Here is an 18,638-nt window from a genome sequence, read left to right as displayed (position 1 = left end):
CATTAATCTGTTGTTGCTTATGGGTGTATAAGCTGCAATAAGAAAAAATAAAATTATAGATTTTAGTTTTGCTGTTATCTCTCAGAAAATCAAACAAAACAAAACAAAAAAACGTGTTTTGTAACAATTCACTGAAATTCAGCCTTGAAATTTTCATAAACATCAGGTTATAAAATGAAATAAAAAGGCTAATACCCTGATTGTTTATTCATATTTGTGTACGTTAACTGCATCTAAAAGATGATGTAAATAATGGCACTCTGTAAATAATTATTTCTCAAAGTTCCTCTAGGATTTCAATGTCTAATGTTTTCTTTGGTTGTCACCTCTTCTTATCTCTTAAATAGATCTTGCTTAATTAAGCTTTCATGAACACTGTTATTACTCACCAGTTTAGGCTTACCTGTCCTTTTGCCTTCTCACCGCTAGAGCTGCACTGACCTCACGCTTACCCAGCAGTGCCCTTTTTTGATGAGGGGTGTGGTGGAAACAAGGAAGGGCCATGACCTTGTGTCCTTGGATGCATCCATGGGCTGCCAGGGACCTGCCTACACGAGGCACATGCACGTGGACATCGCCTATGAGACCTGTGCTTCCTTCAACCCGCAGGTTGCTGTCCCATGATGAGGCAGTTCCAAAACAGGGCAGTATTGGGCCTGCATGCAGCTCAGGTGGGCAGCCTCCTCCCATGGCATGGCCACAGGATGCACGGGCATCTCTCAGGCTGGCTCTGCAGCCAGGCTGGGCCTGCTGCTCCCCACAGCCAGCCACTCAGAAATATCAGAGAAATGACCAAGCAAAAAGGTTCAGGATAAGCTTATTTTGATATGACTGAAGTTCTCTCACTGAGCTGGGTTGAATAAATGAGGAGTCACTCATCACATCAGAAACACTGGTAGGAGTAATCCCAATCGTAAAAGCAAAAACAGATTTCAAGTCATGATAAGAAAACTGGTGGCACAAAGGACATAAAAATATGGTGAATGAGTGAATATTTTTAGAGTTACAAAGGAAGAGTGAAGAATTTGTAAGATATAAAATGAAGACACATTAAATACGCAGTGCACAGAAATCCTTTTTGATTTGATTCTGCCAAAATCTGAGCTTTCATATCACTTTCAGACAAAGGTTATTAAACTGGTTCTTTCTTATGGGCAGGGGATTATACTATGAGGAAATATATCAGGCAAGAAAAGCCATGCCACCTTGGCTAGGAAACATTCACAGTCTAGAGTATCTGATGGAAGAAGAAATAAGCATTCCAATACGCTCTAATCAGCCAGAAATGCATTTGAAAAGTGCTTCTGAAAATCTGCGTCCAGTTGCGGACACAAGGGCGTCCGTCTGTTCCTCTCCTACATGTGTGGGGATCTGACCCTTCTGCTTTGCTCAGGGAGCGACCTCACAGCCACAACTCCAACCCCTTGCTGAGCAGTACAGAAAAATGGGTGTCAAACTCAGCTTCCAACACCAGCTGTCTGAGCCCAGCTGTATGGCCGTCCTCCCCTCAGCACTCACTCGGCTTCTTCTCTGGCCGCACTTCTCAAAGCGTTTGACAGAACAGTTCCACGCACAGTTCTTACTCATCTTACCAGAAGGGCAATCAGCACAGCATTGTTTAACTCACCAACACACAGCTCCAATAATGTCAGGCATCCTTACCTTCTGTCTTCTCTTCCAGGGCCCACGGAGATGTATGTTACGACTACGAACGTGAATAGTTTGACAGAGGCGTGAGCAGTCACGTTTCCTTTTTAACAGTCCTGTTTGGCTGTTGTTCAATATTTGCTTATCTGTAGCACAGCTAGAGATTAGAGAACTGACACTGACATAACCCCTTAGAAGGTTAAAGCACTCCAGAGAGATTCAGGAAATTATTTTAAGGCAACTTTAATTTTTGTTCCTCCAATTTATCAAGAGCATTGTTGAGGAAGAGCGAGAGTGAAGAGGAGCAGAAGTGACTGCAAGATTCCTTTTCATTTCTTTTTCTTTCTTTCTTTCTTTCTTTCTTTCTTTCTTTCTTTCTTTCTTTCTTTCTTTCTTTCTTTCTTTCTTTCTTTCTTTCTTTCTTTCTTTCTTTCTTTCTTTCTTTCTTTCTTTCTTTGTGTATGTGTGTGTATGTGCGTGTGTTTCTTACTCAGCTCCCACAAAATTTTTGCCCACACTTGTTATACCTGCACACTGTATGTGGCAGCAGTCTGAATGAACAGTCTGAGTGTACCACCCTATTGGAGTGCAGTGAAACCAGTCAGACCTGACCTCAGCCAAGACCTTCTAGGAGTGAGTTCTTTGCTTCCCTGTGTAAGAGTGTGAACACGTTATGTTTTTCTACAAGCACCTATAAGTGACATAAAATCTTGCCTGAGACCTTTCTCACTGAAACTTGCACACCAACCATGTTACGCAAAAAAGAAAATTTTGTCCCCCAGCCCTATGCCTTTTTTTGTGTAGAGTTACTTTTTAACCTGGATCAGTTCCCCAGGTAGTCCTCAAACTTGCACAACAGATCCATCAGGTAGGGGACAAGCCAGAATGAGAAGTAGGGCTAAATTCTTTTTTGCAACACAGGGTAGTTTTAAGCCCAAAGATTAAGCCTGCACTGCTTTGCTTTCTGCTCCAGTCAGGCGTGCCCAGTGTTTTGTAACTGCAATTTCTAGTCAAGGAGTTTAGTATGAATGGAAGATGGCAGCTTTTGATCCTAAAGCAAGGCACAGAGATCATCCATTAGAGGTTTGAAGAGGCCCAAAGAGCAACATCTGCTGTCTGTCATCAGATCTGTGTTCTAGCCAGGGCACCAAAAGCTTTGACTTAGGGAGAGACATAGTGTTTTCCAAGAAAAACAAATAGACTGTAAAGCTATTTGGCCCTCACACAGATGGTGAATTGATAGAATATACAAATCTCAACAATACTGTACAATGACAGCATCAGGAAGTTATGATCTGCCCCTGATTGTCAGTAGTGTTGAATTACAGTCTATCAGCAGCTAATTGAACATAGTTTCCATGTATTCAACTCTATTACCTGCTTTGGGATAAATCGTTCTGTACAGTGTTAATAATTAACCTCAAGATCCAAATTCCTAACATATACTTAAACTGCAGGTGAAGTTGCACAAAGTCCAGTTTGTTGAGGAAAGAATATTTGTGGTTTATTGTATGGCTTAATGCCTATGTTTCCAGTGCTGTTCATTTCTACCCCTCGTGTTCTTCCCTTGTTGTTTCCTCTGGTACTTTCACACAACATATTCCCGTCCATACAGGCTGTGGCTTTCCTTTCAGAAGTGCCTACAGCACTGGGAAACTGAGAGTCCTAAAATAAGCCTCCAAGTTCCCTGGGTAGATAACAGACAAAGACAGGCTTCCCACCAATCTACCCTGTGAAATTAAAGAGAGAAGTAAATGCCTTACTTAGGCACGTGGAATCTCAATGTAAGTTTTATACATCAGTACAAAACGTATTCAACAGATCATTGCAGTCACACCAAACTCACTTAAACCATTTGATCCTCATTCTTGTTACGTACATAGGAATAGATAGTAGCTCCACTAACTGTGAAAAAGGTTTGCAATACATTCCTTTCCTTTAAACAATCCTCTGGTACACCTATGCTCCATTAGTATTGCCTGTTACTGCACAAAATCCATGCCAAAGACATATGATGCCTGAGTTACTAGGGACCTTTCTCAGTAGTTGTACCTTAGTATTACCTACATGGCAATCAGTGGCAGGATAATTGTCTGCTCATTCCTCTGGGATTTCTGTCAGTGGCATACTCTTTCTCCCTCTTTCTTCCACTCCATTGTGAGAGACAGAAAAGAGGGGCAGGATGTCAAAATGCTGTCTAACATGGAAGTGTGTGTGATTCAGGATGCAGAAGATGGCAGATGGTGATAGCATGACTGTGGAGATTGAACCTTCTGGCCAAAATTCCATTAAATTTTCTTGTTTTAGAACAGATGGCAGCTGTTGTTTACAGTAACCTGCTTTTTACATTTCTAATTTTCTCCATTTATCATGATTCAACTTCTGATGGAACACCATTACACTCTTGTACACCTTTTGAATAAAAACCTTTCTTCTCCCATTTCCTCATTTGCCTTGGGACAATTTTTCACATCTTCAAACATAACCTATTCTCATTCTGATTTAATTTTAACACAGTTCTATTTTATTTCAGAGCTGCAGATTTTCTGCACAGCATCTTTGAGATCATGCAAAAGGCAGAGTTCAGAGCAGTGTCCCATCCAAATCGCATGATAATCCGTTGAGAACAGGTTTGTCAGAGCAGTTTGACATTTTATCTCTCAGCGTAATAATAAATACAAGTTCCTTGATAAAAGGAACTCATTGTCTCTGGATTAGAATAAATTAATGCAAAACCAAAACAACAACAAGAAAACATTAATAAATCTGCTTATTCTGTGTGCTTTTAGATTATTCTTCTCAAACTGAGACACCAGGCAGTCACCAACTGTGGGACACGTGGCTGGTGAAAGGCTCAATTGGAAGGGACCTGGTTTTGCTGGTGACAGTAGCTCAGCAGGAGCCAGCAGTACACTCTGGTAGACAAGGGGCAAGCCACATTCTTAAATGCATTAAACACAGAATAGCCAGAAGGTCAAAAAGAGGTGCTTCTCCAGCTATATTTACTGCTGGCACAGACGCACTTTGCATACTGTGTGCAGTTCTGGCCTCCAAAATATAAAAAGGATGTAAAGGACTGTGAAAATGTCCAGAAGAAGGCAACAAGGCTGATAACGGGTCTGGAAGGCATGTCCTGTGAGATGAGGCAGAGATTTTCCAGTGTACAGGAGGCCAAGAAGTAACCCCTCTGCTCTCTGCACTCCTTGTGAGAGGGAAATGGTGGTGCCAAGCTCTGCTCTTGAATGGCAAGATGGGAACAGCAGAAAGCTGAGCCACAGTAAGTTTAGAGTGGGTATTAGGAAACACTTTGTTACTGTAAGGGTGCCAAACACTGTAACAGGCTTGGTAGAGAGCTGGCTGATACCCCATTCTTGTCTTGTTCAGGACAACACCTTCCATAATACAATGTAAATTTTGGTTAGTCCTGAAGTCTGGCAGTTTGACTTGGTTATCCTCATAGGTCCCTTCTACCTTCTTCTCTCCTCTCCCTCTCAATCACAATTTCTGATTAACCTGATTGAAATAAATAAATAAATAAAAATGAAACATTTTTTGTAAAAAAGAAATACATATACATTTTGAATTGACAGAAAGTTTTAACATTGCTTTGAAGGAGAAATAAACACATCTTCTCTCCCTTTCTTCTGAATCTCAGTTCCTGATTAATCTGAGAGATAGTCACCTGAAGCTTTTCTGAGAGTTAGATAATGGCACATAAAAAATAAGCTGCTTCAGCACTCAGTGTGGAGTGTATCTAGGAGAACATTCAGTAACCAAGTTGCGTTGTGTAAGTTCACAGATATTCCTCCATTGCTTTCCTCAGCAATATACTGTGCAACTGAACATGAGTGGCCACGATATCCATAAAGGATGAACTTGTGGCCTTTACCTCTGGTTGTAGAACTGTACTGCTCTTTCTATTATCCTACTGTCTATGAGATCAAAATAGATCAAAGTCATTTGTGGCTGTAGCAAAAATGCTAAGTCATGACCTGAAACAGTGATAGAGCACCTGGTAGGAAGGCAGGACCAACCCAGGGGAGCTCAGGTGTATGCTCCACCAGAAGGGGTGGATCCTGGCTCCACCCCTTCCCAGACTCATTTAAGTGTTGGCAGGGGAAGAAAGGGCACCTCTTGTTGGAGGTTTCTATCTCTCTGTGGCCTTTTAAGGGTAAGCAGCTCTCTTCCTTCATTTTTGTGTCATTTTGGTGTGGTTGCTGCATTTTGGCTCATTCTCATTTGCTGTAGCCTGACTTTGCTGTCCTGCTGTTATTGTGGTACTTTCTATTTCAGCATTACAGTAGCATTTTTAGTAATTTCTATGATCTGCTCCCCTACTGTTATCTAAACTGTGGTTCCCAACTGATGTTTAAGAGTTCTCCTATTGCCCTGCCCCAGCTGCAGCTCCTAGACTCAAACTGACGTATGTGGGGTGCCAGCCGGTTGACTCTATGAACTCTGGAAGTGGAGCTCTTTTCCTTTGACACTTAGAGTAGTTGTTAGAATGTAACAAACTTAACGGAATTTATTGTGAGCCTGGCACGCAGTTGAGTTGAAAGAGGGAATTCTGTCTCACAGGGTCAGTTGTTGTCCAGGCACTGTCTGGAACCGTAGATGCAGAACCCTTGCAGTTGATCAGGTGAGACTCACGCTCTTTTGCTCACTTATAAGCCTCTTTGGTACTACATAACCATCTTAATCCATCACTATCCCTTCCTTTAAACAAAGATGTCTCCTTACTGTTATGTACATAAGCAGAAACAAACACTTGAGACAATCTTTTGTATCTGCAGGAGCAGTTTCAAAATTATCTTGTTTCAGTGCTGTTGGCTAGTTCAGCAGCGGGATCTGCCTGGCGAAGCTGCCCACATCCGTTTTTTCAGAAAGGCCCTTTATTATGTCATGTCTGCTGGCAGACTGGGAATCACTTAAGTGCTGTGGGCATGCACAAGGTACGGCTCTGGTAAACCAGGTACATCAGGGTACACAGATACCAAGTATTTGTAACTCAGACACCACAGTTCCTGCTGCAGCTGAGGAGCTCTGGCTGCTGTGAAGATGCAGAGCTCTTTAGAACAGAAAGTGAGAAGGCAGTTGGGAATGTTTTGGGATAAGGTGTCAGCTGCCAACTGGGTTCAGCACAAATTGCAAGCCTCCTGATGAATGCTTTATATCTGGAATGTGTTTCCTTTCCCCACTGTAAAAGCACTAGCAATGAGACCTGGGGTCAGTAGTACCATGCCAGTGGGGACCCAGAGCTCTGCATCCTGCAGTTTCCATCAGCAGTGCAGAGGTTGGGTTGGAGGTGTGAAGGCACTGTTATTTTGCCGTCTGAGACGAGACATGGAGCCCAACAGGCAGACAGCCATGCTTCTGTCAGTAAGCAAGGGGAGAGGATTGTAATAGTTACGTCTTTCAAATATACCATTCATGTGCAGGTTAGAGGGGTATGATTTGGCCTTGTGAATTAAGTGAATTAAGGCATCAGGTAGTAGTTAATGACTTTCTAATAATCCACAATAGAACTCACAGTAACATGTTTTCTCATGACAGAGTGCGCAGGGAGTTACCTGAAATGCTTGTTAAAAGGTTAGTGAAAGTGTGCAACCTTTGTAAGCCACTGAATACTGGTGTCAAAGTCACTCATTCCTTTGTACAGGTGGCTAGATAGCACAGCTGCTTGCCATTTCCCTGTGAGACCACTGCCTCCTGCAGGTGATGGATTAGATCACAAAGTGAATGATCAAGGCTGTACCTACAGATGCTACCTGGTGATGAAAGGTGTTCTGTGAATAAGGCAGAATGTTTGAGTGCAAGTACAGAGCTGTCATCTGGCGCTAGAAGGTTTCTGCTCTAAATGTAGTGTTTCTGCCTTGGGCACAATGTCCTTAGATAGTGTTGGTTGTTACTTCAGCCAGCATTGCCACAGCTGTTCACTAACAAGATGGTGTGTATTTTTAGAGTGACAGGTATGACTAATTACAAAAAAAAAAAAAAAAAAATCAAATCCCAAGAAGCTTGATGGCAGTTAAAATTGATTAGAACTGTATTTTTTTTAAAAAAAAAAAAAAAAAAACTACATATTTTTACCAGAAACTTAATTTTATGTCATCAAAGATTACAGCTCTAACTCACACACTTGGAGCTATGGGATTTTTTAGTTGGACCGGGAAATAGGCAAAGATTCACATATTCCTACTAAAATATCAATACAAAAAAAAAAAAAAAAAAGAGAGAGAGAAAAGGTCCCAAGATTACAAAGCTGCATCCAAAGTAACAGGGAGCTGCCCCTTCCAGACTTGTGAATTTATAATCAAAGCCATAAGGTATGCTGTATCAGCATCCCTTTTAATGCATAAGTGCCACCACAGAACTTTGCTACCAGACTGGAGTGCTTCAAAGAGTTGTTAATATTAACATAAAATACTATCGCTCTGTCTATCCTATTTTACTACACTTGACACTGCCAATAGCACAGTAGTTGAATGGGCCCTTCCTCCATTCTCAGGCTTAGGAGGGGCAGCTCCAGCCTTGTCCTTGAAGTGAGCAAAAGGAAAGCAGAATCTGGTATGACCAGGGAGGACAGATGTCTGTGATGAGTGATAGCAGCTGCAATGTGATTAGACAGCTTCCAGGAACAGAAAAACTTGTACTCCCTCCTACTGTTGACAGTTGTTAGATGGTTTAGTCCTCAGATTTTACCGAGTTGCTTTTTTTATTTCATTCCTACAAAAGGGGGGAGGGGGAGAAATCCAATCTATCTGTCTTGGTTTTGGATAGAACACAGTTACTGTTCTTCCATAGGGGCTCATATATCGCTGTGTTTTGGACTTAAGTTGAAAACAATTGATAGCACACTGGTATTTTACTTGTTGCTGAGCAGTGCTTATTATAACTCAAGGACTGTTCAGCTTCTTGTGCACCCCTGCCAGCAAGGAGCTGGAGGTGCACAAGGAGCTGAGAGGATATAGAAGCATGATAGCTGGTACAAACAGCCCAAAGGGATGTCCCACGCCTGGCTGTTGGTAAGAAATAGTGAATGAGTTCCTTGTCTTGCTTGGTTGTGGGTACAGCTTTTGCTTTGTCTAGTAATCTGGTTTTATCTCAAACCATGAGTTTTCCTGCTTTTACCTTTCCAATTCCCTCCCCAGGCCAGCTGTGGAGGAAGTGAGCAGGAGCAGCTGTGAGGTGCTCAACTACCTGCCTGCTGGTGATAAACCACAACACTGGTAAAGAACATTGAGAGTTAAATGCTTGTTAAGGGAGGAAAGACTTTTTTTTTTTTTTTAAAAAAAAAAAGTTCATGCCTGACATTAGAGACTTGCAAGGAGCTTTCAAAGGACCATGTAGGCAGGACTCGCAGCATCCTTCTGGTTCTATATGTTGCGGAAGTTGCAGGCAGGTACTGTGCAAAATGAAGTCTGACAGGACAGAAGATGCCCTGGAAGCATGATTTTTTTAAAAAACTATTATCAGAGCAATTTTTAATTAAAAAAATATTTATTCGTAATACAAAATATTCTTTCCACACCGCAATGGTTTGTCTCATGCACACTCCTTGAGCAAACAATCTCCACTTTGTACACCACTGCCTCCTCCTGCCCCACGCTAACACTGACCCACCTCATAAGCACACTTCTGTTAGCAAGGGGTGCACCAAGGGAAGGCAAATGATTAAAAAGAAATGCAGTAGTAAATGAATCCCTGCTGGAATAGATCATGCCAGGTGAAAACACTCAATTGCTTCTGTACTTCACAAATAGTTGCTGGAGAAGTTGCTGAGATACAAAAGATACTTGTTAATCAAATTTTACAAGAGATGGAACATTAGCCATAGAGCAAGTATAAATGTACTTACAGAGATGAAGTTGACCAGGCATTCAAAAAAAAAAAAAAAAAAAGTAGTTTCACAGTATTTTTACCCACTGTGCTTATTAATAATTAACTATAGTGCATAGCTTGCTACAGGGCAGTGGATGTTACTTTGTAATTTAAACAACTAAGAAAATACCCCATTTTCTGCTAGCCTAAGAAGCTAATACTGAAGAGTTACACTTCACCTGGAGGGAAGTGTTGTGATTGAAGATTAAAATTATAGGCTTAAGTTTGATGTTGTGCTTCTCCAAGCTCTTAGACATAACTTAAGTGTACAAATTGTTAAGCTAGTCACAGTCCAATATGACTAGTTCAATGTTTTGTATTCAGCAGATTTCAGAAAGAGGTAGGTAAGGCATCCTTTAAGGAATCTTCTCTGATGTTAAGACCTGAGAAGCCAGACAGCGAGCCTAAAAAGAAGGGGGGAAGGAGCGTGAATAGTTTAACAAATGAAAACATCTTTTTTCAGTCATTAATTTAGAAAATGCACTTACTAAAGGGCTATATTTCATCCTAAATGTGATCTTTCAAGGTAATAATCTAAAGAATTAATATTTTAAAATATAAATAGAATCTTTGGAGAGAAGAAAAAATACGTGTTCCCCTCCCCCAGAAAACACTACTTTAGTTACTGTGTTGTGAATTCTAATGCACATTCTTTTAAATTTTCTTACACAAACTATTTCCTAAAATACTTACAGTTTTCTCTTCCAGTGTGAGGATGCCATCTACAGCAACTATCTGGTATTGCTTTTCCTTTAAGCTACCCATAAACTTTCGAAGTAGTTTGAGACTAGTGCCATCACTGTTTAGTTTTAACAGTTTCTGCATTTCTTGAGCAGGACATCCAGGATCAAATAGTAGCAAACATAAGGCTTTATTCTTCTTTTCTTCTATGCCTACAACAGTACGGCTATGACCTAGTTTCAAACAGATTTTCAGTATTTTAGAAAAACGAAATCCCATTTACTTGCCTGTAGCATATTGCTTATTTTTAAATCAAGCAATACATTAGTAGAAATTCAACATAGTGATTGTAATTAAAAAGCAGATGTAAAAAAGCTGATATTCCACTCATACTTTTCTACCCAATAAAAATACAAAATTAATGTTACACTTTTTAAACAGAAATGTAACAATAAATAGGCCTTCAATTAAGTGAAAAACATAAGACTGCTCTAAATCACAGCACACATAGAGAAAAAGTAAGAAAACAAATCAGTACATTGTGATGCTGACCTTGATGTTGCAAGTAGATAGGTGGCCTGGAAGTGCACACTACCTTTGCAGTACCTTCATTATCTGTAGAATAGTAATGTAAAATCCACTCAAACAAACGAGGGTGTGTGCCTGTGGGACCAGTTGGCTTGTGGAAGTCAATAATTTGGCACCTACAGAACATTAAAAATTAAAACAAGGTATTAAATTTGAAGCACTTCCTTTAAAAAACAAAAACAAAAGAAAAACAAGCCATCTCTCAGTCCCTCCCTCCTTCATGAAGAACACTTCATAAACAGCTGCAATTCCAGGCGCTAACTATTTCACACTATTTTTGTTGTATGTTTGCTCTTGCATTGGACATGCTGAATCATGGCCTGAACCTCTGATTGATCACCTGAGGAGAGCAATGAGTCAGCTATGGGAGCACAGGTGAAGGTAATTCACCTGTGCTCCCAGAAGGGGTGGAGACCTCTCCTAGACCCATTTAAGAGCTGGCTACCAGGTGGAAAGGATCTCTTCTGGAAATCGCTCCTCTGGAGTTTTGCAGTGAGCCCAGGACATGGGTAAGTTTTCTGTCTATTCTCTCTCTTTATTATTATAATCTGCTTTGTCAAACTCTCTTGTTTATTTCATAATTATAACAGCTTTATATTCATAGACTATACAGCTCTTATTTTAAATACAGGCATAGAAGATAGGCCAACTACAAAGGAATGCAGTAGGTACTGTTCAAAACCACAGTCTTTACTCTGTAGCAAATAAATACTCTGTTCTGCTCAGCCAAACAAGAGCTTAGGAAGTTTGCAAAAATCCAAACATTAGATTTCTGTAGAAATACCAGGAAGTAAAACTAACAGCAGAATATGCAATTGAGTAGCTGAAATTCAGATTGTTCTCAAGGTGCAACTAGAGAGAAAATAAGTTTTTTTTTTTTAAATCAGTACATAATTGTATGCATATATGGCACAATTCCTCAACAAGTCTCAGTGATTATAAATAGTTATTCTCCTTGCTTATCTGCATAAGTAGTTACACAGGTTTATGATTGCATTGACTACAATGTATCCACTTATAGGCTGGTTGAATTTGAAGTCACTGTGATGGATTGTTTTTCTTCATAGTTGACAATTTTGACCGTCAGAAGGTATATGCTTAACTATCGCTTAAAAATAAAAACAGAAAAAGTAATACTTACTTTATCCTGAGACTGGTTAACAGCGAATAAATTTCACACGCTCCTATCCACGCCTTGGAACCACGTAACCGGTTGTTGAAGTGAGATGCTCCATGAGGATCAAAGCCTTCTTTCCAAGCATCTTCGATCATAGACTGAATCTTCGGTATGCTAGGAATTAGTGCAGTATCTGAAACATAGAAGCTTTTGAATTGCAGCTACAGTTACCGAAATAATCTATTAAGAACATCCAGCCTCTTTTGTAAGAGATAATAGATATTAGAAAAATACCCCCCCCCCCCCCCCCCCAAAACTAAAGCTTTAACCATATCATGCCTCACCAATATTCACCACCCTTCCAATTCTTTTCACAATATGCACTGGAGTTCTAACGAACATTTAATAGGTATAATTGACATTGATAAGCTTTGCTGTATAAACAAAAAGGTAAAACATCAACAGTTTGTCATCTGAGGCATGTAAAACAAATAGGAAGTATTTTGATTACTACCTCTCAAGCAGTCATTATACAAGCTGTTTTGCAAGAGTGAGGAAAGGAGCATTTGGAAATTCCTGTAACCACAACCCCAGCCTTTGTCACCCAAAGATGATTGGAAGTGATCTACTCCTGCTGAAAGCCATACGCGCCTCACATCTTTGTTTTCATTCTGGTAGTACTTGCACAATGCCTCAGTGATTCCTGGAAGAACAAATAGAAAATCTGTAGAATGATTTACAATGTGCTGGAAAAGATTACAACTAACTGAAACACAATACAAAAAGCTACTATAAATTTGAATAGCTATCCTATAGCACTAGGTAGTAAACAAACATATTCTCTTAAAGACAACCTATATGCAACAGGAGATTTTCATCTTATGACACATATCGTACTTGAGCTCTTAACCACTCAATGCGATTCCTAAGTTTCACCCTCCCTTGGACCACCCACTTTGAAAGGAAAAAAAAATTAGAAGGATGGATGTTACAGACATGCTCCAGATTAATATTATTTGTGCCATAATACCAATCTGAAGTGGTGAAACATTTTGCTGAAAACACCTTTGTTCACCACAAACTATGCCCAAAATTTACATACTTCATTGCTGAACTGCTCTTTTACCTGAGGTTTTTGTTTTCCCGTCATCTATACCAAAAGCCAAACATTCCATCATGTCAGCTTTTCTCTTGTGATACTCAAAGGGCTGCATCCTTCCTCTATTAACTTCTCTTTCCATATTATTCAGGAATTGCTTCTTGTAGCCTCCAGAACCATCCAAGCCATACTGTCTCTGTAAGGGATACAGTGTTTATAATTTAAATTACATTTTAAAAATTCTTGTTCAATGATTTAAGAAGCAGCTTGCACAATCAGCAACATTGAAAAATAGTGAAGAAGACATAAAACCTTTGTACTTACAGCACAAGCCGCTCCTGCCACCAACTCTTCAGTACCTGATTGAAGCCTACCTGACTGCGTAAGTCTGACCCGGTATGACTGCTCTTATTTTCATATAATGCAGAAAACAGTTTCAACTTCATCAACTTCAAATGGCACAACTCTTAAAAATGTTCCCATTTACAAACATTACTGTACCTGTAGCTTTTTAAATTCTTCTTTCTCTCGCTTCTCTTCTTCAAGTCTCTGCTGTTTATCTTCTTCAGTTTGAAGCCGCTGAGCCAGTTCTAAATCTCCACTGCCTCCACCTATTCAGGAATAACATTCCAGAACCAGAAAACTTTACCAGGAGGTTAACGATGCTTTGATGGATTGTTTACTTGAGGATTCTTTTCTAAGCAGACACTGACAAACACAGCTAGGCATCACTTTTCAAGAGGTATCCTCAGCACTATGCTGAGTTATTAGCAAGGAGTACTAAACACGAATAACAGAATTGGGTCTGTTAAGCCTAAATTCCTGACTTGGAGAATGTGTGTGCAATCATAGATGCAATTCCTTGGCAAATAATGCAAGTATAGCTCTGCTACTAAGCAAACATCTTTTGGTTACTGTGCTTTACATAATTATTAGTAAGAAGTCCTAGTTTTTTGAATAACACAGACCTATCAGTTTCTCAGATCCCTCCTAGCAATCTCAGAGTGACAAAAAGAAACTTGGGATCACAGAGCTGGATAGTGAATCTCCAGCATTTTATTAGCTATGCAAATAAAGTAAACTTATTTTGATTCCTTTACCCTATCATTATGACTCTGAACATTTACAGAAAAGAACTCAGAAAAAAATCAGTAGTTTTCAAAAGACTATTTTGAACTCTTCACAAGGGAATGAGCTACTAGATTCTGCGAAGGTGATCCTTTTATAGGGTTAGAATATAAAGATACATCCTTACATATTTATAGTATATTTTAATATATTTGATTATATTTATAATATATTTCTAAGTTTTAGTTTTGCCTAACATTTAGAGCATATACTGAATAACCATGCATAGAAAGACACTTCTCGTAGCACATGTAATTAAGCAAAGCACAAGGGCAAGTGACCGAACTTGCATTTAACTTCATTATGAATCTATTCAGTTCTCTTTTTAAATAAATAAATAGTTCATTTAAATTTTGTATGAGATTATGTACTGCAACATGCAAGTATTTTCAAAGATTATCACTTGCATCCTTTCAAGTACCTTCTGGAAAGCTGTGTTCCTCTAAGTGTAAATCCACATGTTCCTCGAGAATCTGAATGTCTGTACAGGTAAGACCACATATTGGACATTCATATAGCTGTTCAACATTCTCTGTGTCTGAAAAAGAAACACAGTTTCTTGCTTAATGCAGTTCCTGGTCATCCTTTTCTGCTGTTTGTAAGAATCATCCCCCAGCAGCTCAAGATAAACAAAAAGAATTATGCTGGTATTGAAATTCTCCAGTGGAAGGCACCATATGCCTTGGTTAATAGCTATGGCTCTAACCACTTATGAATTCATATTTAAATACCTGTAAAGTTTGAAGATATATTTTTCCCTCTTCCTATTCAGCAAAATTTTCCCTATTAAACTTACCACAACTAGCCATAATATTTTTTTTAAGGCCTACAAAATGCCAATCAAATATCAAACCTTTAATGAAAAGATACATCCTGCTGATGGAAGAACACTTGCTTACAAAATCTTAATGTTTTTATGACAACTCGGCAATCAGCAGGCAGAAAAAAAAACTACAATGCTGTCATTTCTTATTAATCTTCCTGTGTTTCCTCAGCTGTTTCTTCTGCACTTTTAGCGTTATTATGAAAAGAAGCATATAACAGCTAAGGTTCAGAAGATCACCTGGAGATCACCAGGACCCTCAAACCATGGTCATGTCAAAATGGCTCAGGGTTATTACTCAGGGTCTTTTCCAGTCACTTTTCTGAGGTTGGAAACTCCACAATGTTCTCATTCCAGTAACAGCTTTCTTATGTTTCAGCGGTAGCTCTTTATTTCACTTGCTGCCTGCAGTCCTGCCACTGCACACTACAAAGACTTAACCCTCAGTGCCCTCTCTTTTAGTCACCTTGCCTCAGAATCCAACTCATTTGAGTTGGAAGGTGCCTTTAATAGCTATCTAATTCAACTGCCCTGTGAGGAACGCTGACACCTACAACTCCATCAGGGTGCTCAGCCCCATCCAGGCTAAGCTTGAGTGTCTCCAGGGATAGAGCTTCCACCACCTCTCTGGACAGCCTGTGCCAGTGCTTCACTGTCCCTACTGTAAAAAAAACTTATTCCTAATATTAAAATAAATTTCTCCTCTCTTAGTTTGAAACCATTTCCCCTTGTCCTATCCCTGCAGACCCTGTGGTGAGGAGACAGCCCTTTCCTTCTTAGTTCCTCTTTAGATACTGAAAGGCTGCTCTCAGGTCTCCCCGAAGCCTTCTTTTCACGAGGCTGAACAGCCCCAGATTTCTCGGCCTGCCCTCAGAGGAGAGGTGTTCCATCCCTCGGGTTTTCGTAGCCCTTCTCCATCAGGTCTATGTCTCTCCTGTACTGAGCACTCCAGCACAATACGGAGAATAACAGCAGAACGCACCGCGCCGTCGATTACACCATCACGTTCTGCATTCTTAACATCATTCCTTTTCCCTGCCAGCACAGCCAACGCGTTACACCAGCGATGCCACGCCGTACGGGAACCACCCACCTGCGCCGAGCAACCGCCCGTGCCGCGCCCTGACGTGCGCCTCCAGCTGGTGCCCCGCCGCCTCCCCGCAGAAAGGGCACTCGAGCTTAGGGCTGCGGGGCAGCGGCTGGGGCTCCGGGTGCACGGCCTCCACGTGCCGGCAGAGCTCCTCGTAGCCCGAGGCGGCGGCGCTGCAGAGCGGGCAGCGAGGCTGCCGGTCCGGGTGGGCGCGATTCACGTGACGCCGCGCCGCCGCTTCCGAGGGCAGCACCCGTCCACAGATACCGCACACCGACATGGCGGCCCAACGGTCCGCTCGGAAGCCCCGTCCCCTTCCCGGGGCGGCGGAGGCTACGCCCGCCCTTCGCCGCCGCGCGGGGCCTGCTGGGAGCGGCGAGGCCCGCCCGTGGGCAGTGCGGCGCGCGGTGGGGTGGTGGCCGCCATCTTGCGCTCCGGCTGGGGGCCGAGCGCCGCGCAAAGCGCGGCGGGATTCTCTGGCTTCGGGGGCAGCGGGCGCGGTGCGTCCCCGCTGCGATGGGTAAGAGCCGGTGGGTCGGGGAGGCCTCGTTCGGATTCGGGCGGGGCGCGGTGCCCCGTGCTGCGTAGCCGGGCTCCTGCCCGCCCGGAGGCGCTGGGCTGTGGCGGGGCGATGCCGCGCACGGTGCTGGGACTGTCCCGCAGCGCCGGGACAGGGGCTGCTTTCTTCCCGCCGCCGGCAAGAGCGCTTCTCCGTCGTCTTTTCAAGGGGCGCAGGCGAGAAGCGTCGCAAGCTGAGCCCGGGGCGGGTGCCCTCCGTCCGGGCAGCTAGTGAGCGAGACTGGATCTGACGCGGCGCCCAGCGCGCTCTGGGCCGGGCGACGGCTTCGCGCGGTCGCTCCGGGCGCTGAGGGGCAGCGAGGGGAGCCCTGCGGCGGGCTATGGCGGGGCGGCCGCAACCGGGGCACAACAGGTGGGCGGCGTGCGAGATGTGGTGGCCGCGGGGCTCGGTGATAACGCAGGCATAGCTGGGTGCAGCAGAAGCGTGGGCTGGATGCAGTCGTGATGCCCGAGTAGATAAAGCACCGCTCGACTGTCTGCCCTTCTGGTTCTTATTCCGAAGCCCTCGTGGGACAGGGGCCGCAGCTATGGTTTCAGCAGCTTTTCTTTTTGAGGAGAGCTTCCTTCTGCTTGATTGCTTATGTAGAGCTTGGGTTATTTTGGAGTTACTTTTAATGCAGTCTTCTCACCTTTGGTTCCTTGCCTGGCCTGGCAGGTGTACTGGCCCAACTCATTCCTCAAGGTGTGAGTGATTAAGAAGGCGACGGTGTTTGAGAACTAGTTAAGCCACAAGAGTTGCTGGACAAAATGCTCTTCATGTTAAATTGTACTTTGGAAGCTCTGTGAGTTAGAAGACAGTGACTTCATACTGCGTCTTACGCAGCTCTGTGTCCAGAAATGGCAATAATTTGTAAAGGTTCTCATGAAGCAGTTGTGTTTGGTTGAAACAGCTTGCTGACCCCTCGGGTGTCCTGATGGTGCCAGCCTAATAATGTGGGCTGTTGGCTTTTTACAGCCTGTGTTTATTACTCAGCAGGCCTTGATACTGTTGATGTTAAACAAAATTAAAAAAAAAATAGTAATAATAATCTCAGCATGGAAGTTGGAAGAGAACTTTGACCATGGTTCAGATAGGTTTATGCATCTTTCCTTGTGAAATAATTCCAAACAGCTGAGTTTGCTTAGAGTATTGAATCATAGTTTTGACAGTTATTTCTTTAAATGAAGGCTACAGTTTTGGCTTTGAATATTAGCACTGGGCTGTTCACAACCTTTTTCAGTCAGTTTGATCATTTCAGTAGCAGAATCATGTTGTATCACTCTTCTTTACATAGCTGATATGCCTGACAGGCAGATTCTAATTTTCCTTGTACATCAAAAGAGCTGTTAATTAAGGATGAGTCATTTTTATTATTATTATTATTATTATTTTAAATTTGAAATTGTGAAGGAATACTTGTCTGGATGTTATTAACCATTGATTCTTTTTTCCTGTAGAGTTTTTCTGCATACAGATTAAAAGGAAATTTAGCGTAACTTTTAGATCCTGCTTTGCACTTCTGTGATGGGTATTAAAAAAGTAATGAAGAAACTATGCAGTGAGGTACTAAGTGAAGCAGTAATTACAGCAGGTTTTCTTCTGGGATTTGTTTTTGAGAGAAGAAAGCAAATTCCTGTACTTGCTGATGGTGACAGTCATTCCTTGAAATTTAGGTCAAAATTTAGCAACATAATGGTTTTGCTTTTATTGTCTTATTTTGCTCATAAAATCAGTAACTTCATTTTGCGGTTCCTTATCCCCCTTATGAGGTGCCTGATCTCTGAAGTGAACCTGTGGTTTAATCTGCAGTTCAGAAATGCCTGTGGAGGCAAAGATTTTTCTATGATTTCTCTCCTGGAGATTTTTGTTGGTAAACTGGGTATTGCCAGCAGCTACAGGAGTATATAGCTGTTGCTTTAGATGCTTTTCTAGTATGAGAGATAGTAGGTTTGCCTTTCAAGGTTTGGCCTTTTGGAGTAATTGAGTAATTCCTTTTTTTTTTTCTTTTTTTTTTTAATAGACATC

General features: G+C 41.8%; 1 protein-coding gene across 1 annotated transcript; it reads right to left on the bottom strand.

Annotated features, from left to right (window-relative positions):
* Positions 1 to 9,884: 9,884 nt before the first annotated feature.
* On the bottom strand, positions 9,885 to 16,334 carry ZUP1 (zinc finger containing ubiquitin peptidase 1; the record flags this gene model as incomplete). Its single annotated transcript, XM_079550609.1, has 9 exons — positions 9,885 to 9,932; positions 10,222 to 10,442; positions 10,762 to 10,913; positions 11,939 to 12,107; positions 12,429 to 12,617; positions 13,041 to 13,209; positions 13,515 to 13,624; positions 14,563 to 14,679; positions 16,058 to 16,334. The coding sequence occupies 9 exons, from the start codon at positions 16,332 to 16,334 to the stop codon at positions 9,885 to 9,887; spliced, it is 1,452 nt and encodes a 483-aa protein (XP_079406735.1).
* Between the last annotated feature and the right edge of the window lie 2,304 nt (positions 16,335 to 18,638).

Source organism: Tetrao urogallus, assembly GCF_951394365.1.
Source record: "Tetrao urogallus genome assembly, chromosome: 2".
Lineage (NCBI taxonomy): Eukaryota > Metazoa > Chordata > Aves > Galliformes > Phasianidae > Tetrao > Tetrao urogallus.
The sequence above is the reverse complement of the archived record's forward strand: the minus strand, read 5'-3'. Positions and strand labels throughout refer to the sequence as shown.